Consider the following 26,881-nt stretch of genomic DNA (forward strand, 5'->3'; position numbering starts at 1 on the left):
CTATGTCTTTTGGTTGGAGCATTTAATCCATTTACATTTAAGGTAATTATGGATATGTATGTTCCTATTACCATTTTCTTAATTGTTTTGGGTTTGTTTTTATAAGTCTTTTCCTTCTCTTGTGTTTCCTGCCTCGAGAAGTTCCTTTCACATTTGTTGTAAAGCTGGTGTGGTGGTGCTGAATTCTCGTAACTTTTGCTTATCTGCAAATGTTTTAATTTCTCCCTCAAATCTGAATGAGATCCTTGCTGGGTAGTGTAATCTTGATTGTAGGTTTTTCCCTTTCATCACTTTAAATATGTCCTGCCACTCCCTTCTGGCTTGCAGAGTTTCTGCTGAAAAATCAGCTGTTAACCTTATGGGGATTCCCTTGTATGTTATTTGTTGCTTTTTCCTTACTGCTTTTAATACTTTTTCTTTGTATTTAATTTTTGATAGTTTGATTACTATGTGTCTCAGAGTGTTTCTCTTTGGGTTTATCCTATATGATTCTCTCTGTGCTTCCTGGACTTGATTCACTATTTCCTTTCCCATGTTAGGGAAGTTTTTGACTGTACTCTCTTCAAATATTTTCTCAGACCCTTTCTTTTTCTCTTCTTCTTCTGGGACCCATATAATTCGAATGTTGGTGCGTTTAATGTTGTCCCAGAAGTCTCTGAGACTGTCTTCAATTCTTTTCATTCTTTATTCTTTATTCTGCTCCCTGGCAGTTATTTCCACCATTTTGACTTCCAGCTCACTTATCCATAAGTTCTTCTGTCTCAGTTATTCTGTTATTGACTCCTTCTAGAGTATTTTTAATTTCAGTAATTGTGTTGTTCATCACTGTTTGTTTGCTCTTTAGTTCTTCTAGATCCTTGTTAAATGTTTCTTGCATTTTCTCCATTCTGTTTCTGAGGTTTTGGATTATCTTTACTATCATTACTCTGAATTCTTTTTCAGGTAGTTTGCCTATTTTGTCTTCATTATTTGGTCTTGTAGGTTTTACCTTGCTCCTTCGTCTATAACATATTGTTTTGTCATTTCATTTTTTGTTTTTTTTTGATGGTTGGTGCTGTGTTCCTGTCTTGCTGGTTGTTTGGCCTGAGACGTCCAGCACTGGCGTTTGCAGGCAGTTGGATAGAGCTGGGTCTTTGTGCTGAGATGAGGACCTCCAGGAGGTCTCACTCTGATTAATATTCCCTGGAGTCTGAGGTTCCTCTTAGTCCAGTGGTTCGGACTCAGAGCTCCCACTATGGGAGCTCGGGCCCAACCTCCACCCTGGGAACCAAGATTCCGCAAGGTTTGTGGCACAGTAAAAAAAAAAGAAGAAAGGAAGAAAGAAAAAAAGGAGCAGTACAATATCAAAGAATAAAAGAAAAAATAAAAGTAGAAAGACAAAAAATATATTAGGAAAAGTAAAAGCATAATTGAAACAACTGCAACAAGGCAAAATAAAACCACAACAGAAAAAAGGAAGAAAAGATGGGGGTGGAGCACAAGCCAAAAGGAGAGATCACTAACAAAGTATAAAGAATAAAATAAAATTAGAAAAATAAAAGATTTATTAGTAAAAATAAAAATATAAAAGAATCAACAACAATGAATCAACAAGGTAAAACAGAACCCCAATCTAAAAGAGGAAAAAAGAAAAGAAAAAAAAAAAAAAAGCCTTGACCATGGGGGCGGAGTTTAGGCTTAGGTGGCACTTAGGCAGGGGCAGTGTTTAGGGTGGGGTGGGGCCTAGGCGGGTGGGGGGTGACGTTTGAGGATGGGGTGGGGCCTAGGTGGGTGATGTTTAAGCATGGGGCATGGCCTCTGCTTAGGACCTGGGGGGAAGAGGAGAGGCAGCATGTCGGAAGGAGGGCCTCAGGAGTGTGAAGTTCCGGAGTTTGGAGGTAGGGCGCTGAGTGAGGGTGTGTGGGTGGGGTTTAGGCCCAGCTCGTTGGAGGGGGTCTCTGAGTGTAGAGTTGGGGGCCCTGGGTGGGGGTGTAGGGGCGGGGCTTGGGCTCTGCACGGCAGGAGGGAGGCTCCAAGGGCAGAGGATTAGGCCCGGGAGCTCAATAGGCTTCCCGGTGCCTAAGTGGACAGGGAAAGTACTGGCCCCGTTCCCTTCCGTTCCTTCGTGCCCCTCCCCCACTATCTCCCTCAGGGTGTCCTGTTGCTGCTGGACCCCTAACCGTGGGTGGGTCCCGCTGGTTGTAGGAACTCTTCCCCTCCCCCAGTCACGCCTCAGGGGTGCCAGTCCTGGAGGTCCGGCCTTAACTTTTGCTCCCCCTTCCCTCCCTCCCACTCCCTCAGGACCCGCGTGGCTGGAGGGGGCCTCAGTGGGCAGAGGATCAGGCCCGGGATCTCAGCAGGTTCCTGGGGGTTCAAGTGGGCAGGGGAAACCTGGCCACACCCCCTTTTGATCCTCTACCCTCCCAGTGGTTCCCCAATTTACCCCTTTCCCTCCCTCAGCCACCCCTCAGGGCACCAGTCCCATCCCGCCTCCACTTCTCCTCCCCCTTCCTTCCCCCAACGACCCACGTCCTACCCAGTTGCTGGGGGTTCCTCCCGCCCCCTTAGGTGTCATTGGGCCCCCACTGGTGCCTGGTAGGTGCCCTAGTTGTGAGGAGACACGAATTCTGCGTCCTCCTAGTATGCCATCTCGACTCGGTCCCCCTAACATGTTTTTAAGAATGGATATTTATATAGGTGAATAGTTAAATTCTATACAGCTTCAAAGGACTAATGATTGACAGGATTAACATTTTACCTTACTATAAGAAAATGAAACTTCTCAAAATTGGAATGTGGGAAGTGGCTGCCTTGTAAAGAATAGAAAATGAGGCTGGAAAGCTAATAACATATAGATGGGGATTTCTATACCAGGTCTGGTGATTAGTTATTAAAAGAAATTTCTAATTAAGGGAAGGAAGACAGGGTTAAAGAGAGGAGGAATTAGTTGCAAAAGTAGATTGAAAGTCACAGTTAAACAAAAGGAAATATTTTTAAGTGTATGTCAGTACTAGAATTTATTTATTATTTCCTGGAGATTGAGTTGAATAACTTCTGGAATCCAAGTCTAAGATTTTAGGTTAATGATCCTGAGGAGAGGACTACTTTAGGCTTTGTGTTTCTCTTTATGGCCTGCTAATTCTGCTTCTTAGAGGGCCTAAAAGTTGTTTTATAAAGCATCAGATAAATTTAGAAATATATGGAAATTATTTAGGCATACAAGTAAATGATTCTGACTTCTTCTGGTCTTGATAGAATAAAATGGATCAGATTTACTCTTTCAACTTAACTAGAAAACTAGATAAAATATCAAGCAAGAATTTTCAGGCATTGGATAACAGTGATTCCTGAGAGAAGGGAAATGAAAAGGATGAGCCTATGATTTCCACAGCTTACTGGGGTGGTGTGTTGAGGGGAGAGAGCTGGTAAAACCTGGCAGTGCCTGGCAGTCTTGTGAGTGGAGGAGACAGAGTTCAGGGAGGCCAAAGTGGCTAGTTTGTGAGATAAATACTGGAGGGGAAGTTGCTGAGCAAAGAGCTCCAGAGATGTGCAGTGGACCCCCCTCAAATCTTTGGCTGAGTACTGATCTGTACATATATGGGAAGAAACTACCAGAGCCTGGGGAAAGAACCACCAGAAAGAAGGAATCAGAACAAGCCTGAGAGCTAACACAGTGCCAAGAATAGTTCATATCCCAACCATCTAGAGTAGAAAAGTTGTGGGGCATTGAATAGAGTCCTCAAAAGGGCATTGCTTCAAGAGTGGGGCCAAAGTGACCCTAGAATAAAGGCTGCCCTGAACCCATGGTAACAAGCTTAAATACAAGTCTGGAAAGCTTGAAACTGATCCAACTAACTTAACTATATCACAGAACAAAGCCCAACAATATTTAAAGGAACGCAGCAAATTCTGGTAACAATAAAACCTAACAACATGAAATTCACAATGTCTAGCATCCAATTAAAAATTCCCAGGCATGCAAATAGAAGAAAAATATAACAAAGGGAAAAAACAGTCACTATAGAAATACCCAGAAAAGACAAAAATGATAGGATTAACCAACAAAGATATTAAAACAGATATCATAAACATATTCACATGTTCAGGAAAGTAGAGGAAAGTGGACATTATGAGGAGAAAAATGGAAAATATGAAAGACCCAAATTGAACTTCTAGAGATGAAAAATGCAGTATCTGAAATGAAAAATACCTGAGATGAGTTTAACATATTAGGCACTGTGGAAGGAACAGTTAGTGAACTTGAAAATAGAGCAATAGGAACCATTCAAATGAAATAGAAAAAAGGCTGAAAAAAGATGACTAGAGCTTTGCGGGCTCTGGGGCAGTGTCAAGCCTAAGCATGTAATTGAAGTCCCAGAAGGGAAGGTGGGGTGTAAGTGGTATCAGAAAAAATGTTTAAAGAAATAACGGTGGAAGATTTTCCAAATTTGGGGATATACTGACAGATCCAAGAAGTTCAGCATACCTCAAGTGTAGAAGAAGCGCCATAGTGAAATGTCTAATAATCAAATTGCTAAAGACCACTGATAAAGAGAAAACTAATGAAAGCAACCAGAGAAAAAGAGACATATTATGTACAGAGGAACAGAGATCTGTCAGAAACCATGTAGGCCAGAGGACAATATAGCTACATCTTTAAAGTACTGAAGGAGGGAAAAAAAAACTTGGCAACCTAAATTCTATACCAGCAAATATATCTTTCAAAAAATAAGGCTATACTTTTTAGGCAAACAAGTGCTGAAAGAATTCATCACCAGCAGACTTCTACCGTAAGAAATATTAAAAGATATTTGTCAGGCAGAAGAAAAATATGAGGTAAAAGTTTCAATCTACACAAGGAGTGAAGGAAGAGCAGTGGAAATGCTCTCAGTTTTTAATATCTCTGAAAGACAATTGACTAGTCAAGTCAAAAATAAAACAACATACTGTGGGGTTTATAACATGTTGAAGTAAAGTATATGACAATCATAACACAAAGGAGGGGGAAAATGGAAGTACATACTTGTCTAAGGTTCCTATACAATACATGAAGTGGTATAATGTTATATGAAGGTAGACTACAATAAGTTAAAGACATAAATCCTAGAGCAACCAGTTAAAAACAAAAACAAAAAACAAAGAAGTATCATTATAAGCCAGTAATGGAGATAAAATGGAATTAAAAGATACCCAATCCACAGGAAGGCAGGGAAAGAGGAAGGATACAAAGAACAGATGGGGCAAATAGTAAAAAAAAGAACATGATGGTAGATTTAAAACCAACCATCTCAGTAATCACATTAAATGTAAATGACCTAACCCAGCACACCCAATAGAAATATAATGTGAACCATGTATGTAATTTTAAGTTTTCTAGTAGTCACATTTAAAAAAAGTGAAAAGAAACAGGTAAAACTAATTTTATAATATATTTTATTTAACCCAATATATCCAAAATATGTTATTTTGGCATGTAATAAATCTGAAAATATTGTTAATGAGATATTTTACCTTCTCTTTAAAATGTATGTATTTTACACTTACAACACAATTTGCATTAGTCATATTTCAAGTGCTCAAGAGTCACATTTGGCTAGTAGATATCATATTGGACAGTATAAACATCCTGTTAAAAGGCAGAGATTGTCAGGTTAGGTTAAAAAATATGTCTACAGGAAACCTATTTTAAATATGAAGACACATATAGGTTAAAAGTAAAAGGATGGAAAAAATATACTGTGCCAACACTAAACAAAGGAAAGATGAAGTAACTATATTAATATCACACCAAGTAGATTTCAGAGCAAGTCATATTACCAGTGATAGACTTTTCATAATGGTAAAGGGGTAAGTTCATCAAGAGGATTAACAACCTAGATATGTACACACCTAACAGAACTTCAAAATAGATGAAGTAAAAACTGAGAAAATTGGAAGGGGAAATCGACAAATTTATAATTACTGTTGAAGATTTCAACACCTCTCTCTCAATAATTAACTGTTTCCAAGGAGAAGTTAAATCTAAGTGATGCTTGGTAAGAGAGGAAACATCTTGCCAAACATTAAGCCCAACTAGACAAACCTGGCACAGGGAGTAGGTTTTCCTTAGGAAATAAAAACTGCGTAAGAAGGGAAAAAAATCAGACAAAATGAGATAAATTAGTTAAGTGAATATGATGGGGTCTGCGATATGCTATGCACTCTAACATGTGGAATAAAATGACCACAGTGGAAGTTATAGTGTTTCTAACATGACTCATGGGAAGATTCCACGTCATTATAGTTTACCTCTTTAAAGTGTTTCTTAATAGAACTAGTCCTATTGATAAACCAGGGATTTATGTGAGGTCACAGGGAGAATAATTACAGTTGTCATGACTCCATGAAAATAGATGTTGCCTGCCTCTCTTTCTCTAAAACCTTGGCAGTAATTCTAATAATTTATTACTTGAATTCGCACGTGAGAAAAATCCTGGACGCAGTGAGGGATGCAGTAACATAGACCTTACCTGAAGTCTGCCTTCTTGGTTTCTATAATATTATTAGATTAGATCTTTTAGGAGTGAGTGACCTTCTGACTCATAATATTCAGGGGTTGTTGCTTGGTTAGTCTTTTGGGTTTTGTGGTTGACAAGGATAAGTCTAATTTAAAAATCAGAATGAGGGAGACTTCCCCAGTGGCGCAGTGGCTAAGAATCTGCCTGCCAATGCAGGGGACACGGGTTCGAGCCCTGGTCCAGGAAGATCCCACATGCCACGGAGCAACTAAGCCTGCGTGCCACAACTACTGAGCCCGTGTGCCGCAACTACTGAAGCCCACGCGCCTAGAGCCTGTGCTCCACAACAAGGGAAGCCACTGCAAGTAGCCCACGCACCACAAGGAAGAGTAGCCCCCACTCACCACAACTAGAGAAAGCCTGTGCACAGCAACAAAAACCCAACACAGACAAAAATAAATACAGTTAAATCTTTAAAAAAATAAAAATTCAGAATGAGTATGTAGAGGGGAAAATCTGGAGGGGTAAAATAGGAAAACAGCTTTTTTTCCCCCTGAAAGTTATCTTGGTCTCTGCTCAGGAACACTGTCATGCTCAGGACTTTTAGAACATTTATTTCCTAAGTCAGTTATAAGGGTTCAGAGTGTGAAATTGGAAAGGGTTAAAGTCAGATTGTATTGTGAAATGTTTTACTTCTAAATGCATGAGAAAACAATAGTTTGGCTGGTTTACTGCGTGAGAAGGAGGATACAAACAGCAGTCATTTATGTCATTGTGGTAACATACAGGAAAAGGATTGAGTCCTTAGTTTGAAAACATGGTAGGCTTTTCTTTTAAAGAGAAGCTTTTTTCAGCTTCAACCTGGCAGCTCTTCAAATAAAATCACAAAGGAATAAGACTATAAACAACCATTCCACCCCCAGACAGGACTGCATAGACAAGTAGGCACTCATGGCCAAAGCTGCAAAGGCAGCAGGAAGGGCAGCTCTTTAGGCACCAGGAGCTGCAGCAAGCAGAGGCAAGTGTGGGCCCCCAAAAGAGTGACAAGTGCAAGACAAACAGTAGGCACAGGGCTGACTTATTACTCTTAGCCCCCTATTCCAAAGGGAATTGAAGATCTTCTGAAGCTAAGAGAGTCCTGTGTGCAGAAAGGCTCTCACCGTGGAAGGGGAGGGACCCTTGTCTTCACAAAATACAAGCAAATGCTCTGACCATCATTGCTCCTCTTTCATCTTAAGCACTGTGATCCCTTCTCTCATTTCTTTTTCCTTTATCTTCAGCCCTCTGTGAGATGACGTGTAGGATTCTTTTTGTTCTCCTAACTCCTAGCTTGTTTTTTTGGTATGATTGTGTCTTGGCTGAACTACGGCAATTTTCCTCATTTGGATAGAGTAAGAGCTGAAAAACTGAGGAGAGAAACTCGGATCTAAATTCTGCCTCAGATGTCAGATTACATGTCCTCAGTTAATGGGAGGGAACATTGAAGCCACTAAACTCCCTCCTACTGAGATACAGTAGAAATGAAAAAGAACCCAGACCACTCCGTAGAGCTAATTAATGAGCTGACTTTGAAGGAAGCCATTTCCCTCTCAGTGGAGAAACCTTGGTTGGAGGCAGAACTGAAGCAGTGGAAGAGGGATTCTTAGTGTGGTGTCCTGATCACTAGGTCTCTGTTCCTATTCAGCTGGCTTGGTCTTTAGCTTTATAGGTCCACTCTCTCAAAATAACAAAATGAAATAAGAAGCCAAACAACTCAGTCTGTGTAGGTCCAGCTAAACTTAATTGGTTTCTGGCACTCTTTCCTCCTGAAAAATAGGATAGTCATGTGTAGCATGACACTCATTTATGTCATCCTTTTCACTTCAGGGTAACTATCCCGAAGGTGGTATACCCGTCTCATGGGCACCTGGAGGAGATATATCTCCGTGGCTTTCATGTGCTTGGCTAGCCTTATCTCTCTCTGATTTCTTCCACTTCCGTCCTAAGTCCTTGTTGCCTGTTGTAATATATAACTCGTCTCCCCCCATGGAGGGTTTGGCTTACAGTGACTGACAGGTTGTCTGCCTGTTCACTTCATCCCCTGGATTGAAGGGTTTATTTAGCCTCATAGTATGGCTAATATTGTGGGATAGAATGCTGGAGGGATCAGTCCCTTCCTGCTGATTTTCTCTCACTAGAGGATGTAGATTATAGCTGTGAAATCTGTGCTTGCTGAGCAGATCCTCCTGCATTCCTGGCTGCCTTCACAAGCCGAGAAGCATCCTTTAGCACCATTATCTTCCGGGGCAGGGTTAGATTAAAAACCTGGACTGGAGAAATCTGTGATCCTAATTGTGTCTTAATTCATTATCATTATTTTAAATAACTGAGCTCCAGTTACCTATTGGGCATCACTCAGCAGAGAATTAACCACAACCTGCGTCCTCTGGGCCTGTTGTTCCGTCTTCAGAAATGCAGGAAGAACAGTGTCTTTCTTCAGTCCTGGCTCTCCCTCCCACCACCCTCAGAGCTCTGCTTCATGGTGAATGTGGTTTCGCTGCAACTGCTTAGGCATCCTCATCTATAGGCCCTTTCTCTGGTCTAGACCATGCTCCGGTGTGTTCCTGGCAGTGTTCCCTGCTGCCTCCTCAGTATGTAGTTGCCTACTATTGGGCAGTAGCTCACTGCTCTGGCATTCTAGTGTGTAAATATTTGTCAAAGGACGGGGGTGTTTTCCCATTCCCCAAAAAGCATTCTGAAAAATGTGCCTGTTTTCTTAGTCATATTTCCAAGCTTTGGATCAGTTAGCCCATTCATTCCTTGCAGTTGACAGACACTGGCCTGACCTCAGCTGGCCACATAAAGTAAGTATGCAGTAACTTCCGGCACAGTAACTTTCAAGCTTTGGTACCAAGGAGTCCTGGACTTAAAGGAACCATGGATGACATACAGTCATTGTTAGAGAACACATGGTTTCATTAACATATCTCCTGTATCAAGCATTTTAATTTCTTTCACTTGTACTTGATATTGAAGGCATAAATGGAATCAACAAAAATGAGGCAGCTAACCATATAGATTCTGGGGGAGAACTTTACTCTTCATGTTTGTAATTTTACTTTCAGGTCTCATGTAATGTAGGTTATACTATATCCATGTCTGCCTCTATAAAGGTGACATTGCTGAGCTACTACCAGTTTAGAGATGTTTTTCCAATATAGTTGATGGTTTATTCTGTCACTCAGCTCTACTTGAGGCCAAAACAGTTTGCTTCTGCTAGGTGGCTTGTTAGGCTGAAAATGCAATCCTTAGTCATGGAGCAGAATTTTCTATCTTTGTGCAGAATCAGGAGACCTACACAGAAGGATTGAACTACTGATCTTAGCTTTATTAACACTAGACTCTGGGGCTTCCCTGGGTGGCGCAGTGGTTGAGAGTCCGCCTGCCGATGCAGGGGACACGGGTTCGTGCCCCCGTCCGGGAAGATCCCACATGCCACCGAGCGGCTGGGCCCGTGAGCCATGGCCGCTGAGCCTGCGCGTCCAGAGCCTGTGCTCCGCAACGGGAGAGGCCGCAACAGTGAGAGGCCCGCGTACCGCAAAAAACAAAACAAAAAACAAAAAAACACTAGACTCTGAGCTCAGGATTTATTTAAATTACTCGCACAGTCCCGATAGATTAAAGGAACTGCTAGTGTGTACTTCATTAAACTGCTTGTACTCCTTCCTTTCCTTTTCTCTGAGTCTCACCTTGTACCACCCCTTCCTCCTCATTTTCCAGTTTTTTTAACCTGATCTTCAGTCTTCTGTAAGTCTGGCCAACATCTTCCCATATGTATCCGGAACCATATATATACACGTGTGTGTGTGTGTGTGTGTGTGTACACACACACACACACACACACACACACACACACACACCAGCTTTGTCTGTTTTTACTGTTTATAACCACCTCAACACCTTCCTCCCTTCTAGTCAGAATTTGATATAAGAACATGAGGCTGTTGGGTGTTGAAGTCATAATTGAATTGATTAGGAAACTAACCTATGCTGTGCAATATAGCAACTGTGTTTCCTTCTTACAACACAACGATTTTGAAAGGCTGGAGTATCTATTTTAATACATATACTTTCTTCCCACAGATCATCAATTTCTACATGAATATGCTGATGGAGCGAAGTAAAGAGAAGGGATTGCCAAGTGTGCATGCATTTAATACCTTTTTTTTCACTAAGTTAAAAACGGCTGGTTATCAAGCAGTGAAACGTTGGACAAAGAAAGTGGATGTCTTTTCTGTTGACATTCTTTTGGTGCCCATTCACCTGGGGGTGCACTGGTGTCTTGCTGTGAGTGCCTCTTTTATTACTGATAAAATTTAAAAGAAATCTATGTAATTATAGAATACACAGAGAGTAGTGAATATTCTACATTTTCACTAGATGACTGAGAGAAAAAGTAGCATTTAGTTGTCTAAAAATTGGATAGATCAGTGAACTCCCTGTCAAGAGTGGGAGATACTTAGACTTTGAAGAAAGCTGTGGAGTTTTCCTTTTCTGGAAATATTTAAAAAGGGAGTTATAAGTCAAAGCAGGCTAAAGGCAAGGCATGGGGAGTAAAAGTGACTTCTTAATGATGCTGCCAACTCAGATTCTATGACTGTAATTTTCTGCCTAATCATGACTTGTCTTGTTGCATACTTGGTAATTTAATATTTTTTATGACTCTGAGAACATGGATACATGAGCTTAATATATTAATAAAAGTATAAAAAGTATTTCACAGTCTGTTTTGAATTACATTTGAAAAGCATAAGCCAAAAGAAGATTCTCCAAGTAAAGAAACAAAACCTAGACTCTTTTACCATCTTTCAGAAAATGTATGGAAATTATCTCACTCAACTTACGTTCTCTGAAGAGCATGTTGTGTCTTCACTGTTACCCACAGTGCAGATGGAGAACCTGAATACTAGAAAAAGGTTTCAGGGCAATTACTAGAGCCACCAGTCAATCAGCCCCCATCGTAGTTCTGAGTAAATAATCCCCCTCTTCTTCTCTCATCTGCAGATTAAGCATGGTATAATGCTAAGCATCCATCAAACTTGTCATGATATCATAGGAAATCTGGCAGAAGTTTCCAAATTCCAGGGAAGCTGAGAAACCAGTTTTCTTCACTTCGTAAACACAGATTTTTTTTTTTTTTAATTCCCAGGTTGTAGACTTTAGAAAGAAGAATATTACCTATTACGACTCCATGGGTGGGATAAACAATGAAGCCTGCAGGATCCTCTTGTAAGTAGGGAGTTGAGGACAAAGAGTTTGATGTTGGGCATATGTTATGTTTTTCCAGTTATTGAACTTAGTTCTCTGATCCCTTCAATGTAGTGATTAATAAAGGAAATCTTTATCTTGAGTAAGAATGGATATTTTCCATCTAAGTAAGTAAAGTTTAATAATAATATAATTCCAAAAATACTCCCTAATGGGGATAATTACTGTCTCAGTGCTCTAAATATAGAGTGGATATATACATATAGATATAGAAACTACTTAGAAATCATCTACTCCAACCTCCTAATTTTTCAGATGAAGAAACTAAGACCCACAGAGGTGACTTAGATTTGCTCAGGTCCTACTAGTTAGTGGGTCAACTGGGAACCAGAATGCAAATCTCTTTATATCCCATCTGTTTCTCTTTCCAAAATGTCTATTCCTCACTCTACCATTTTGGCAGCCAGGAGGGGGCTGGGTTCCAGAATGGTGAGCAGTTCGCACTTAAGAAGAGTGCTATATATGAGGTATGCACTCAACAAATTGTTGATTTGGATTGAATTTGCACACAGGAGAATCAAGACTATACATACCTCAGTATTGCTGGAGAAACATTTTTCTTCAATTAGATTGAGTTCTGTAGGCCCATATAAACCAAGGAAAAGAATCAAAACTTGTTCCTCAGGACGGACAGTAGGTAGAAGGAGCCTGGGTATCAAAGGCAGATGTCATGCTTCTCTTGGGTTGACAGGGCAGGCCTGAATTCTGGGACCTCCAAAGGAAACTTAGCAGTCCAAAGATTCCCTGCCCAGTAGAATATACTGTTTTCCTTAGACGCGCAGAAGAAAACTCTTCCTAAGGATTGTCCGCCCCATTCTTGCAGTGGCAGCTGTCATCACGGCTCCCCAAGCTCATCTCATTCTCTCCCAATACCTTTAGGCAATACCTGAAGCAAGAAAGCATTGACAAGAAAAGGAAAGAGTTTGACACCAATGGCTGGCAACTCTTCAGCAAGAAAAGCCAGGTACATTTCTTCTTGATGAGATGGAAATCCTGAGACTAGGGTATTGGAAAGAAAAGGATTTTACTGCTTGGTCCCCAGAGACCTTCTGTGTTAGTGTCTAGCCTCACCTCAGCTTGGTCGTTTGGTTCCTTGGGGAAGATAGAGTAAGCTATCTGTGGGAAACTAGTAATGTGTTTCTTATGAAGAACTAGGTTTTATACATGCCCAGCTATTTTGCTAAACTTTCATCTGTGGGAAATGTTTGCAGATTGTTTGGCCCTTGTGGGAGGGGCCAGCTTTTACACCTTTGGGTGTCATGGAAATCTAAGATAGTCTCCTGTGTGATTAATATGAAATACACAGGCTGGACTGAGATGCTGAATTTTTTTCTCTGAGCCTCTGTTGTTCTGAGTGGGGGACCAGGGTCATCTCTTCAAAATTCAGGGAAACCTGTAAAATTTATATCCTTTGGCTCTTATTTATAATCAAATAAGAAAGAAGGAAGCTTGGAAAGATGTCACTTTTTAATTGTTTTTGGCCTTTCAGGAAATTCCACAGCAGATGAATGGAAGCGACTGTGGCATGTTTGCCTGCAAATATGCTGACTGCATTACCAAAGACAGACCAATCAACTTCACACAGGTGAGCCAAGCCTTCAGGAGGGAGCTCTATGACCACCCTGTCTGCAGGCTGCCAGATAGATGTTTTTCCCTCCACTTGCTCCACTTAGGGGGCTCTGCTTCAGCTTGTGGCTCATAACACGGGTGGTTACTGCCTGTACCGTGTCACAAGAAAAAGGGTAGTGATAGGCCACGTCCTGGGTTACCATATATCACATATTGTGATGTATGGGCAGAGCCTTCTTCTCCGCCCATCTCTCCCACCTACCTCAAATCCTGTAAGAAGCAGAGAACTGGGACCAGAGCAAGTTTCCTATAGTTTCCCTTTATTTGGATAGCAGTTAAGTTTTGGAACAGGCCACACCTTGATCTAGTGTAATTTGTTATGCTTCCCGCTTCCCCTGCCCCTCGCTTGATGCAGCTGGTTAGTCTTCTTATGGTTTGTGATTGTTTATTCCTGTCCACGTGGTCCTTCGGAGACCAAAGTGGATTGAGACTAGAGATTAGGGGTTATTCTGTGTCCTCCACTTAACTCTTTACTTCTGTTTAAATCAATGGCTTTACCAGATTTTTCCACCATAGCCCTTGGGTGGAGCTCACTCTTGCAGTTCCTATAACTTCTCCCATAAAAAGTGAGTTTTTGATTTTCAAGCGTCGGATCTCATATCCTCTTAAAAGTTTAACATAGAGGACTTGATAGACACCGTTCTCAAAATTCTTGGAGACATTTGGGTGTACCCTGGGGACTCCTGGCAATGCCCAACAAAACTTCTAAGGTTATAACAATGGAAAATAGCAATAGAGATAGTAATAGAAAAAAGCAGTAGAAAGAAAAAAAATCACATGTGATGAAGAATGAGCCATTTGAAAGATCAGAAATTCAGCTGAGATTATTTTAGTTGAAAACCTCAAGACAGAAGGGAGTGTTAGGTCTACATACAAGAAATGAAAATAAGGGTGTCTCTGTGTCCCTGCAGCAACACATGCCGTACTTCCGGAAGCGGATGGTCTGGGAAATCCTCCACCGAAAGCTCTTGTGAAGACTGTCTCAATTAGCAGACGTGGACTTGTGGGAGACCAGCTCTTTGTTGTCTACGGCCAGAGACCTTGGAAACAGCTGCTCCCAACCCTCTGTTCTTGTAAAGTCCTTGATCCTGGACCAGGCCCTGGAGAGATGCACTCACAAGCACATCTGCCTTTCCTTTTGTATCTCAGATACTATTTTTGCAAAGAAACTTTGGTGCTGTGAAAGGGGTGAGGGACATCCCTAAGGTGAAGAGAGAGACTGCTTTTCACTTCTTCAGTTCTGCCATCTTATTTTCAAAGGGCTCCAGCCTCACTCAGTCTCTAATTAGAGGCCTGAGAGAAGCTTGGAAAGACTCTTGATTTCATGTAAACTCTTGTTGTTAGGCCTTACTAAGAGGTAGGAAAGGATGTGGGCAAAAAGGTAGGGATGAAAACCACCAGCATATACACGCACACATACATACACACAGGATTTTCAAGATATGTCACTAGGAAAGTGACTGTAAACTGGACTTTGGGGCACCTGTGTAATTCCCTCCTCCAGGACTTTTCCTATTTATATGCCCCTTTGTGAAATCCGTCTGCTTCTATACAAGGCTGTATTATCATCTGTAGCTTCTTCCTCTCCTGAGGCACAACACGTGAGCCCTGGATGGACCCCAAAGTCCCAAGCAGTCCTTTCCTTAAAAGCAGAGGCTTGCATGTGCTCACAACACATGATATGGGGAAGACCCACCCAGGGAGCGGTTTAGTGGAGCGACAAGGCACCACTTTTACTGCTACCTACTTCTGACCAAGAAGAAGGACCTCAGTCTTTAGCATAAAATTCCAGCATTGGATGAATGCAGGTCTAGTTTGGTCTGTGGCTAGCTAGTTTAAATATGTTTCTAACCACAGAGAATTTAATATATATATATATTTCACAGGGATATTTTTTTTTTTGAAGGCTGAATGTGTTCACCATTTTAGCCTGTAGGTTTATTACCATTTTCCAAATTTAGCTCCAGCACGCACAGATCCCAGCCCCTACGTGTAGGGTGTTTGTGGACTTCCTAACAGAATATTTTGATTCCTGGATGAATTTTGGCTTAGGGGTAGAGGTTACAGAGGGAGGCGAGATTTTCAACTGGAAAACGGGTGGAATTTGGACTGATCAACTTGAGATTGAAAAACTGCTATTCCTTTTGTTCTTTGTGGCATCTCCCCACCCTCTGAGCGCTCCTCAGGCTAGATAGTGAAATGATCCAATGCCAGTGTCATTTTGTACTTAAGTTCCAAAATAGGAACATTTTATACTTTTTTCTGTATTGTAATAGGTAGTTTTGTATGAAATCTTTTCTTCTCTTCCCATGTACCTCATCCTTTCCAACATTGTGCTTTCTCCCTGGGCTTATTTGAAAATTTTACTCTGTTTTATATCAAGCTTGTTTAGTACATTTTTCTATGTGTTACCACAGGTTACAATTTGAAGAGAAAACTATTTTTTTTAAATATTCCATTGTTAACTGAATGTTACTGTTTTCCACTCCAGCAACTAGATGTCCTACCTTTTTCATACTGCCTGCCTTTAGGGGGAAGACCACCTTTTGTTTGTTTGTTTTCTTTTTTTTCCTTCTTTCTTTCTTGCCTGTTTTGTTTTGTTTTGGTTTGTTTTTTGTTTTGTTTTGTTTTGGGTTTTTTTGGTGTTTTCTATAGGAAATAAATAGCTTTCTATATATGAGTTCCTGGGACTTTCACATTCTCGTTTAGAGAGCTATGGCATGCAGGCTCATTGTGGGACTCCTGAACATTGATTCTTGGTACTTAATGTATTTAAGTGACAACTTGAAAGGTGACAATATGGTATAGATTTTGGACCATGAATCAAAAAGACCTGAGTTTTTCAGGCACTCTTGCTATTGTCTGGGGGACTCAAAACAAGATAATTCTCTGTATTTATTGTTTGTCCATTTAGATAACATCTGTCTTACCTTCCTCACAGACTTTTTGTACAGACCAAAGCAACAAATATTTATTGCCATGTACAGCAGAAAATGAAACATGCAACAAAAGCACTTTGAAAAATATACAAGGAATTGTTAAGCCTGTCTGAATTTGGCCCCACTTTCTGACCAGTGCAGTTTTGTACAAGGTGAAGTTAGTGATCCTGAGATGCCCTGCATGAGTGGGCCAGGCTGAGACACAGGTTGTGGTCCAGGGTGGGAACCAAGTAGACTTAACATAGTGGGGGCCATTCTTTCCAGAGAGCTGCCCAAGAAGAGCAGGACTAGCATCTGGAAACTTTCTTCTTCATTTAAGGGCGGACCTTGATGACGGGGGGAAAAAATACGACGTTCCTGTATTCCATGGCCAAGGGCATGTTACCAATGTCTTGTTTAACCTGCTTTAAACTAAAGCCTATTGCTTTCCTTTTCTCTGATCTTCCCCTCTCCTCTGTGTCCAGTGCTCACAATTACCTGCCTCCCCTAAAAAAGGGAACACTTGATGGATGATAAGCTCTAGATGCCAGATACGAAGCCTTCAGCAGAAACCAGTCTCAACACTCACTCCTGGACCCTGTACAGAGAAAATCAGACCATTCCTGCCCATTTGAGGATACATGGTGCGAGGCACAGAGGCTAGTTCCATCCCATTTGTCACCTGGGACCCACCGTTGCTCCTGGGAGCCCTGTTTAGGGTTGAATGTAAGCGCTTTTCCCTCATCTGGCCTGGAGACTGTGTAAACTGACTCGTCTGTATACGAGGTGCTACATATTTCTCTGTGGTATCAACTTCTCTCTCATTTTGCCCTTGTAATTGTGCTAGCGTCTACCCACTGCCCCTAGCAAGATTAGCCCCAAAGTTTTAGTATTCTGGGATAGAAACAGGTTGCCTGGAAAAGCACTGCCAGCAGCCATATTCCATAGTCTGTCCATCGCCACCTGGTTCTACGTGGCCCATAAAAGGCTCTAGTGGGTAGAGAGGGAGGGTTCACTTCAGAGCCCCAATGTTTTTAACGTTTCAGCTTCTGGTCCTTCTCCTGTGCCATCCCTCCAGCTCTCAAATATGTCTTAACCGAGAGTAAGAGAGACAACTGACACTCAGCCTTTGTCTTCTCCCTTGCTCCACCTGGATGGGCCAGGGGGGTTGGGGTAGGGTGGAATATGATGCTTTCATCCTGGGAGCTCACATACCCAAGAGAGTCAGAAAAGGACGTGTAACGCTATCAGGCCCTGTTGTTGACTCAGACTACATGCTGAGCTCCTGGCAAAGTGGCCATATTTCCCTACCCAGGAGCAATCTGTCCACAGCTTCAAATTCATCCTAAAATTTGGGAAGGGACAAGTAAGACTCAACCCAGCAGCTTTCCTAATAGCCCAGGCCTTATTTCACCTGTGCTGAATCCTAATATGTGTCTTTTAAGAGCCCATAATTCCTATTCCCAGCTTTGGAGGTGGGGAGTGACGTAACGTAAGGGTAAATGGGGTTATGCTCGTCACCACTAAGAGAAGAGTACGTAGACATGCATCCCCTGTGCGAGAGAAATGGAAAACTAGGAGACTTTTAGCTACAAGATAAACCTCGAGGAAACGGTAGTGCAGGCTGCCTCTCTGGCCTGTCAGGGAGAGGGTGGGGAGAGTTCCAGTTGGGAGTGGTTGAACCAGATGTCCAGGGTCTGGTCAAAGTCTAAGATTCTGAAATGTTATTGAGGGCCATGATGCTGCTTGGAATAGAAACTGGTCAAGGTAGAGATTCAAAGTCAAGTTTAAGGCCAGTGTTAACACTGGCTTGATCTTAGAGTTAAGGCCCAGGTCAGTCTTTCCTAATGGAACAGATCATAGCTGCTGACTTTTCTCCATTCTAAACTGAGGAGTAACCATCATCAACTGCTTGACTTCTGGAGATTGTCCTTCCATCCTTCACAGAACTTTAGTGCTGGGAAAGGAAAGTTGTCGGGGAGAGGCACACAAGGAGCCCAGAGTCTTCAACCTGCTGGGCACCCCTCATCCAATTTACTCTTACTGCTTTCACGAATACACAGCGCGCACACACCCAGATCTCACCTCCTTGAAGCCTTCCCTGATTACATTAAAATCTCTCATCTGGACATCTGCAGCGTTTAGAAAATAATACAATTCCACATGGCATATGTATTGTAATCTGTCCTTTACATCAAGAATGGACTGAAACCTGTGTTGCCAGTGAAGGCAGGTGAATGATTTGGTGCTTTTTTTCCAGGCCATGAGTGCAAGCTGCTTCTCTCTGGCCTGCTAGGGAGGAGTAGGGGTAACTGACTAAACATTTACTTAACCAACATTGCAGGAGTCCCGGGTAGAAGGTCCACTCACATCAGCTTGCAGTGAAGCTGCACCTCCTTTGTGGCCCTAAACCTAATTCCTCACTCTGCCCTTAACAAAAGCTCCTTCCTCAGCAGTTTGGCATGTCCTTCAGAGGTTTCAGTCTCTATGCAAGGGGCCTAATCAAAGTATTTTTTCCCTAACCACACACCTTTCTATTATATACAGTTTTCTTTATGTTTTTTTTTTCCAGTGATTTTGTACATCCATTATGGATTGTGGGTCCCCTTCTGTCTGCCTTGTCCTTTAAATGGACTGTTTTACATGCTGCCTGTGTCTTGTCTATTAGCCAGAGCTAAGCTCCTGGAGGGCATTTTCCTCATCTAATACTTCTGGGGAGCCCCTTATGCTAGGTGTTTAATAAGCCTGTGTTTAAGCACTGGGCTTGGGGGTCCTGGAGGGTGGAGTGAAGAGATGGTTTGACCATGTGGTGGAAATGGTTTGACCATTTGGTGGAAATAAAAGCCACCCATCCTCAAAGACCTTAGAGTCTAACTCATGTAGGAGGCCAGGCAGATACCAAGCAATGGACCTTATCAAGAAGGCAGACTCATAGGCATATGGTCCAGTTTGAAGCTGGGTATAGATGATGGAGAGGCAGAGGTGGAGATAAGTCGAGGATGATGTTGCCTTTATCTGACTATGTGTGACTCTCCCTAGTTTTTAAAAGTTGATTTATTTTAAAATAAATTCTGTGGATTTTGCTTTCTTGCTTTGACTTGGAAACTCCCTGGTAAAAAAGGACTCGATGGTGTTTGTCTCTCTGACTGTCTCTCTGTCTCTTTGACTGTTTGTTCTGTCTCTGTCTGTGTCTGTGTCTCCTGATCCAAGCTGGACCAGTGATTGGATCCTCAGTGTGGTCTGGATTCCGGAGTCCACGCCTTAACCAGGAGTCTGAATACTGTTCATTTATTCATTTCATTCCACATACCTGGAATTGAAGTTTGAAACACAAATAACATGCAAATCTGTGGCTCCTTGGCACTTTTTAAAACCAGACCTGTCTGTGGAGCCAGCCAGAGAGCCCTCCTGAGCCAAACACACCAGTCGGGACTTCCAACCCACCCTGGATACCTAACAGCATCCCTTGTCTCCTTGCCCTCTCCCACACCCCTTTCTCCTCACCATCTAACCTCCAGGAAGTGCTTCCGCTGGTCTACCTGTAAAACTCGCACTCCGAAGAGTAAAACAAGAAAGCACCAACTTCTGAAAAATCTTCCACTATTCTGGTGAAACAGTTTTATCTGTGTTGAGTTAGAAGAGTTGCTTGTCATCTCCAGGACATTCTTTTTTAAAAAATAAATTTATTTATTTATTTATTTTTGGCTGCTACTCTTCGTTGCGGTGCGCGGGCTTCTCATTGCGGTGGCTTCTGTTGCGGAGCATGGGCTCTAGGCGCGTGGGCTTCAGTACTTGTGGCACGCGGGCTCTAGAGCGCAGGCTCAGTTGTGGCGCACGGGCTTAGTTGCTCCGCGGCATGTGGGATCTTCCCGGACCAGGGCTCGAACCCGTGTCCCCTGCATTGGCAGGCGGATTCTTAACCACTGCGCCACCAGGGAAGTCCCTCCAGGACATTTCTTGAGTTCTAACATTTTTCTGACACAGTTAAGATTTTTCAGCCGTTTGAAAATGGTTGGAGTGAGGAGGGAAACCTTCAAGCCACTCTTGTTTTCTGATTCCCCGGTGTGGTTAAAGATAGCTGACGATTGCCTGGGTCTACAGATGGGGAGAAGACTCCATCACAGTGGGGCCCTGGACCCAATCGTGAGTCAGAGTCAGCCTCTACCCCCAGCTGGCTGGGTTGGTCTTGGGCCCCGCAGAAATTTACAAAGGGAAGGGGGGGTGGGATTCACGTTCCTTAAGGGATTCGTGTTCCAGATGCGCTTTTTATTCTTTTTCAGATTCTTTTCCATTATAGTTTATTACAAGATATTGGATATATAGTTCCCTGTGCTAGATAGTGGGACCTTGTTGTTTATCTATTTTATATATAGTGTTTGTACAAGATGCTCTTCTGAAACCCAGGAAAGAAAGTTTGCTTCCTTGTACACCTGAGCTCCGTTTCCCGTCAGCCTACCACCGGCCAATTACCTATGCCTGCACGGGCCCGCGAGGCCCTGCACGGTGGCTCACCACCTTTCCAACAGCTTTCCCCATCACTCTGCCCCGGCTCCTTGGTCTCGGCCGCACAGGCCTGCTTGGTGTTCGTCTAACAAGCCCACCTTTCTTCCGCCTCATGGTCATTCTACTTGCAGCTTCCTGTGGCTGGAGGGCTTTCCCCCAGACACTCTCCCGCCGACTCACTCCCTCACCTCTGTCATTCCCACACCCCAGTTCTCACACTCCCTAGCTCCCTTCATGTTTTCTCTGTAGCATTTCATATCTGACTATTATTTACTCATTTGCTTTGTTGGTGTCTTGCTAAAATGTGTGTTCTGTTTATGCTGCATCCCAGGTGGCTAGAACAACGGAAGGAGAGAATTGTTGAAGGAGTGAACGAATTACAGTTATTCAGCATGTCTGAGCAGTGCCTACCTTCCGTATTGAGAGCCTCCATCCTATCAAGTCCTCACTCACTTCCTCGTATATGGTTGACAGGGCAGCCTCCCCCAGGGCCTCTGGCTTCACATTCATCATCCATTTAGCACTTAGAGCTGTCTTCTTCCAATAATAATAATAAGACTAAGCATTTATTGAGGCCCTGGCCCCAGCTTTATGTGCTAAATCTTTATTTAATCCTTACAAGTGTATGAGGTAGGCGCTTTATCCCCATTTCTCAGATGAGAAAACGAGGAGCATAGAGGTTGCATAAGTTGCCCAAATTCTCACAGATTGTCAGGGATAGAAACAGAGACTCCAAGCCAAGAGCCCGTGTCCCCGAAGCCTGTGGCCTGCCACTTCACACAGCCAGCCCTGCTCCATCTCACTCAGCAGGGGTCACGGGGCTCCACCAGCATGAAGCCAGTGAGAGTGTTTGATGAGGTCCGCAAAGGCCAAGCCTCCCTCTTTTCCCTCATGAGCAGGATTGAGGCCCTTACTTGTCTCTTCAGCTTAGTTTGGAAGGTCAAGGGGAATGTCAGGGCACCTCTCCTTTGGGGTTCATTTCCTCTTGACTTCTCCAGCAAGGGGTACCAAGGAATTCCCTCATCCCTCCTTCGATAGCTCTTTCTGCAACTGCCCTTCTTTTTGCCCCCCCCACTCTTGTCCCCAACTCCAGCTTGCCCATACTAGCAACACTTGTCCTTTGAGGCCTCTGGTTCTAATCCCGAAAGGGGCAGGGCTGAGGACTGGAGGGTGGTGAGTAGGGAGAGACCAAGCAGATCCAGCGCATCCCCGCCGATTCTCAGGGATCAAGGGCGTTGCGTGGGGGGACACTTGGAGACATTTTGGGTGCTCCACAGTGCTCCATTTTATCTTTTCACTTTTGTCTGTGTCTAGGGCTCTGTCCCCTCAGTATGAAGTTTCCTCTGCCATTCCGTTCCGACTGGTTTGAGAATCTCAGGAATGCAGAGCCCAGTGCCCTCCTGCTTTCCCCTCCCACCTCCGGACAGAGAGCCCCTGTAGAGGCCGAGGGGGAGGAGTCCTGCTGTCTTCCTGGAAAAGAAAGACAGCACACACTCAACCCTTCCTCCCACCCTCTGTCTCTGATTTTTTTCCCCAAAATCAGTCTGCCACTTTCAGCTTCCTCTTAAACAGACGGCCTTTCCCACCCTCACCCCTCACTGGGGGCCTCTCTTGATGGTAATTACTCCTAATTGTTTTCCCCTGGCGCACGAGGCCTTTTCTTGCCTGCCCTGAGCCAACAGTTTTGTGTCTGCTCAGAAAATGGGCTCAGCACAGACCAGAGGCAAGCCCCCTCCGACCTTAAAACCCAGGCTTTCTAGGTCTGATTCAGAGGGCAGCTTTGACCATGCATCTACTTTAAGGGAAGGCTCTACTTGGACTCTCCCAAAACAAATTGCAGCAGGGAAGAGTGATTAAACTTCAGGAGCACATCCCAGCAACAAGAGCCCCTGAGGAGCTCTGAGAACTTCCTTCCATGAAGATCTCAGCACCAGAGAAGATCTACTGGATCTGGCCTGGGGACAGGACCCCTGAATGGGGTCTCCAAGCCCCACGGCACCGGCCTTGGTGGTATGGAGCCGCCCGTCTCCTCAGTCAAGGCCCCTCATCACGGCCGCTCATGCATGCACACGTGCACTCATGTACACACGGCAGCTTTGTGTTGCCCCCTCCTGGCACCTCCAGCTTCTGGATCAGCACCGTGATAGCTAGTGATGGGGCTGGAGGAGGAGGACGAAGGAGTGGGGACCATGGGTAGCAGGGGTGGGGGTGAGAAGAGTTTGGATGGGGGCAGAGATGCCACGGTCCCTTTTTCCCTCAGCAGGGCTGCTGACCCTGCTTCGTTCTACCCTCAAAGGAAGGTCCTTAGCGGTCTAGCCCTCTTGAGAATTCTCTATACCTTTTGGAAAAGGATTTGGGGGTGTTATCTAGAGAGAAGAGGACATAGGAATGTTTTATTCATTCATTCATTCAAAAAAATACAAGTGCTTACTATGTCCGGCCCCTGTGTTAGGTGCTGGAAATGTTCTCCACCTCCTGGTCCAAGCACATAACAGTCTGCTCTAGCCCCAGCCTAAAACATTTTGTGCCCAGGGTCCTGTTCCATGGCACCCCCATCAGCCTGAGCCTCATCTCTTCCCGTCTATCTCCTCCCTAACTCTGCAGCTGCTTTGCCCAGCTGCAGAGCACCTTTTCTAGTGGGCAGAGAAGCCTCTGCAAGAAGGGGCCTGAAGCAAAACATGAGGATGGAGAAAAGGCCAGTTTCACCCAACCCCAGACCTCCAGGGGAGTCTCAAGGACATGCTGTAAAGAGTCTGGGAAAAGAGATTTCCTTTAGATTCAGGAATAAGTTGGCTGCACCTTCTAGACCTAGGTTTCTCCTTCCTTGTGTCCCATGTTTGGACCAAGAAATCAGATTAGGTTTATCAGAATGTCTACTTGGATCTAAGAGTCTTCATTTATTTACCTATCTTTCTACCCATTCACCCATCTACACATCTGCTTATCCATCCATCCATCCAACATTCACTCTTCACTCTTTTAGGACCTACTCTGTGCCAGGCACTGGGGAGAGACGGATGAATATGGTATGGTCATTGGTCTCTGGGGGCCTATTCTTTGGTCCCCAGGGCATCTCTCTCAGCCTCAGCTACTTCCACAGAACCCAGATCTCCCTTCTCTCCTCACATAAGAAGCCAGACTCCTACTGAGGAGGACTCCCAATGGATAACTAGAAGTCCTGAACCAGAAGCCACTGGTAACAAGGGCCAGTGAGGAGAATGGAGGCCAGGCTAGTGGTGGGAAGGATGAGGAAGGCTCCCAGCCAGGCCACTGAGCCCATCACTGTGGCTTGGCTCTTTTTGGTGAAAAAAATAGCAAGTTTGGACAAGTGTCTCCCTGTGTCCTGAGCTCTGGGTTGCTCCCGACAGGAGTCACTCCATTAAACAAACCACAGCCAAGGGCAACAGGGGCCCAGAGAGGACTCGAAAGGGAGAGCAGGGACATGGGGCTCGGACAGGACTTGGGCCAAGCCCATCCATCACAGGCACAACGGTGCAAGTGAGGCCTGCTGGCTGAGTTGGAGTTCTGAGCGCACATCGCGGGAGCTGCAGGTGAGGCAGGGGAAAGAGAAGCCACACCTAGACTCACAGACAAGAAGACACACACACCCAGTGTGAAACTGAAACCACCCCAAAAGCAAATAGGGTCAGGTCTCTAGAATCTGTTTTAGGGTATTAGCTAAAGATCCTTCCCCCAAAGTACCCAGATGTGTAACAGGAGGTTGACAGTAGGGTTGAGAAGAGGAGGTTATGACGGGGCACCAGAGCGTGTGTGTGTGCACGTGTGTGCGTGCATGCGTGTGTGTGTGCGCGCGCACACGCGTGCACGCTCTATTAATATATGAGTTTGGGTCAGTATAATTTTCTTTCTTCTGTGCCTTCTACTTCATTCTAAAATCAGAAGGACTCTGAGTGGTTTGGGCTTCTCCAGGCCTCTCCTCCCCTTTCCACATGTGGCCGAGGGCGAGTTAATGGGACTGCACACACAGAGACTCACACAGCCTTGAAGACAGAGACCCATTCATCCCAGGACACTGCGGCACCTCTCTCCCAGGCTGGCCTGCGGTCCGTAGCTCCCACATGCGCGAGTGAGAGACGTGCGCCTTTGCACACGCCACATTGCCCTCGAGCACACACACAGAGCCACACCTGGGCTCTGTTAACCCTTCACCACCACATGCGGGGGGCTCTTAGCTCCCAGCCTGGGCTCTGGCCTTGCCTCTCTCAATCCCTTTTACCCAAGCCTGACCACACCTGAGTTAACCCTTGAACAACCTCCTCAGGATCCCCAGGGAGCCCACCGCGGGCCTGCAAATCCCCCGAGTACCCCCGGGAGGGGAAGTGAACACACTCTCAGCCAAAGAACTGGACGAAGGCATTCCTCCCCATGAAGGAAGAGAGAGGACTCTGAACGTCTGGGTTCAGGTCACAGCTATGCCGCCTGCAAGCTGCGGTCCTCAGGCAAGTCAGTCAGCCCCTCTGGGCTCCAGTCTCTGACTGTGAGATGAATAGAGGCCACCCTGAGGTCCATAGCGAAACCTACTAAAATCATACGCAAAACCTGTAGAAGTCTATATTTTGCTGGAAAGAGGTTTCATGAGTTTAGCCAGCTTCTCATAGGTCTGTTGAACTCCCTCAAAACCAAAGAATCAGTGAATTTTTTGACCATTCAGGGCTCTACTTGTATGAGTCATGTGCTTTGCAAGCGACGCAAAATGGCCATTGTAAGTCCACTCAATCATCTAAGGTCAGTGTCAGCCTCACCCGACAACTACTGTCTGAAGTTCTCCCACACGACCCCCATTCCCATACCCCCATACCCATCACCTCCGTGGAGAGTCTAGCTCAAGCTCAGACTGAGGTGCTCTTATCTGACGGACCCATTTGCTGGGCTGGGGTCGTCAGGTTGGAGGGTCAAGCCTCGTAGTGGTCATGGAGCAAGAGAGAATGGAGGATGGGGTGGATATTCGGAATAATAACCATGATACTAATGTCTACTGAGTGCTTTCTATGTGCCAGGCATTGTGAAACCAAACAATGAAGTGAATAATATCATTATTCTCATTTTACAGGTGAGGAAACTGAGGCTCAGGGATACAATACAATGCTGTGTATTGCTCAGGCTCACTTGCCCAATAAGTGGCAGAAACTAACACTGAAATCAGGACTGTCTGACTCCAAAGTCTTTACTCTTAAAAGAGAAGGACATCAAGGGGATGAACCCATCCCTGGTGACATTTCAGATGAATTGGGCACAGCACTCTTCAGCATTTGGGGTACAAAGCTACATAAGGAATCCCCTTTGGAGAGAAGGGCCAGAGCCAGAAGTCTGTCTGAGCCAGTCCTTGGGAGTATGAGGGCAGCAAGAAGGCTGGGCCAAAGGCACTGGCTCTTCAGAGCTTTTGCCAAGGCCTGGTTCAAAGCCCTCTTTGTTCACTGCTCTGACTTCTACAGGGTCCTCCATCTCCGTCCTCAGGGACCTTGGGCTGCTTCACCCATATACGGGGGTCTCCGGTCCCTCCCACCCTCAGCCAGAGAACATCCAGCCCCCATCATGCCGAGGGGTCCCTAAGAGGGTGGGTGGCTCGGGGACCAGGGGCAGGACTGCTCAGGAGATGGCGTTGGCAGGAGGGACTGTGTCCGGGAGAATCAGAGTGGAAGGACTGCACGCCCGCTGCTCCCCAAACAAACAGGCTTTACTTCTTTTGAGGCAGAGAATCAAAGACTTATTAGCTGTTTATTTTTATATTACTTAAAAGAGTTTTATAAATTCTTATTAATTTGCTACTAAAGGGCTCAGGATTCCTCCAAACGCTTGCTAATACAGCTCCCCTATCCTCTTCTCCCTATAATCCTTCAGCCCCCTTCAGCCTCGGCTGAAGTAACAAAAAGAGAAGGGAAGATGGGAAAATGTGCCAGCTGGATTCTTGATAGATATCCCAGAACTTAATTTCAGCTTCCTCCTCCCCAGACTGGCTTCTAGAAGGAACCAGAGAATATAGGAAGGAGCCCTAGCTCTAGGAAGTTCTGGAGGATGGGGTCCACTCCA

The 26,881-nt window shown here is 44.4% G+C and overlaps 1 protein-coding gene across 5 annotated transcripts in view; it reads left to right on the forward strand.

The window, feature by feature from the left end:
• Positions 1-19,981, forward strand: part of SENP1 (SUMO specific peptidase 1) — a 60,070-nt gene extending 40,089 nt beyond the window's left edge. For 3 of the 5 annotated variants that reach the window (XM_024123013.3, XM_007104364.4, XM_007104366.4), the window contains 5 exons: positions 10,599-10,802; positions 11,665-11,744; positions 12,663-12,747; positions 13,273-13,368; positions 14,324-19,981. In XM_024123013.3, coding sequence (XP_023978781.1) covers positions 10,599-10,802; positions 11,665-11,744; positions 12,663-12,747; positions 13,273-13,368; positions 14,324-14,386 — 528 coding nt within the window. In that variant the 3' untranslated portion in view covers positions 14,387-19,981. Of the gene's footprint in view, positions 1-10,598; positions 10,803-11,664; positions 11,745-12,662; positions 12,748-13,272; positions 13,369-14,323 lie in introns of those variants that run through there. The other 2 variants (XR_003680365.2, XR_008617707.1) reach the window with 2 other exon arrangements.
• Positions 19,982-26,881: the final 6,900 nt, after the last annotated feature.

The sequence above is a fragment of the Physeter macrocephalus genome, chromosome 6, assembly GCF_002837175.3.
Source record: "Physeter macrocephalus isolate SW-GA chromosome 6, ASM283717v5, whole genome shotgun sequence".
NCBI classification, from domain to species: domain Eukaryota; kingdom Metazoa; phylum Chordata; class Mammalia; order Artiodactyla; family Physeteridae; genus Physeter; species Physeter macrocephalus.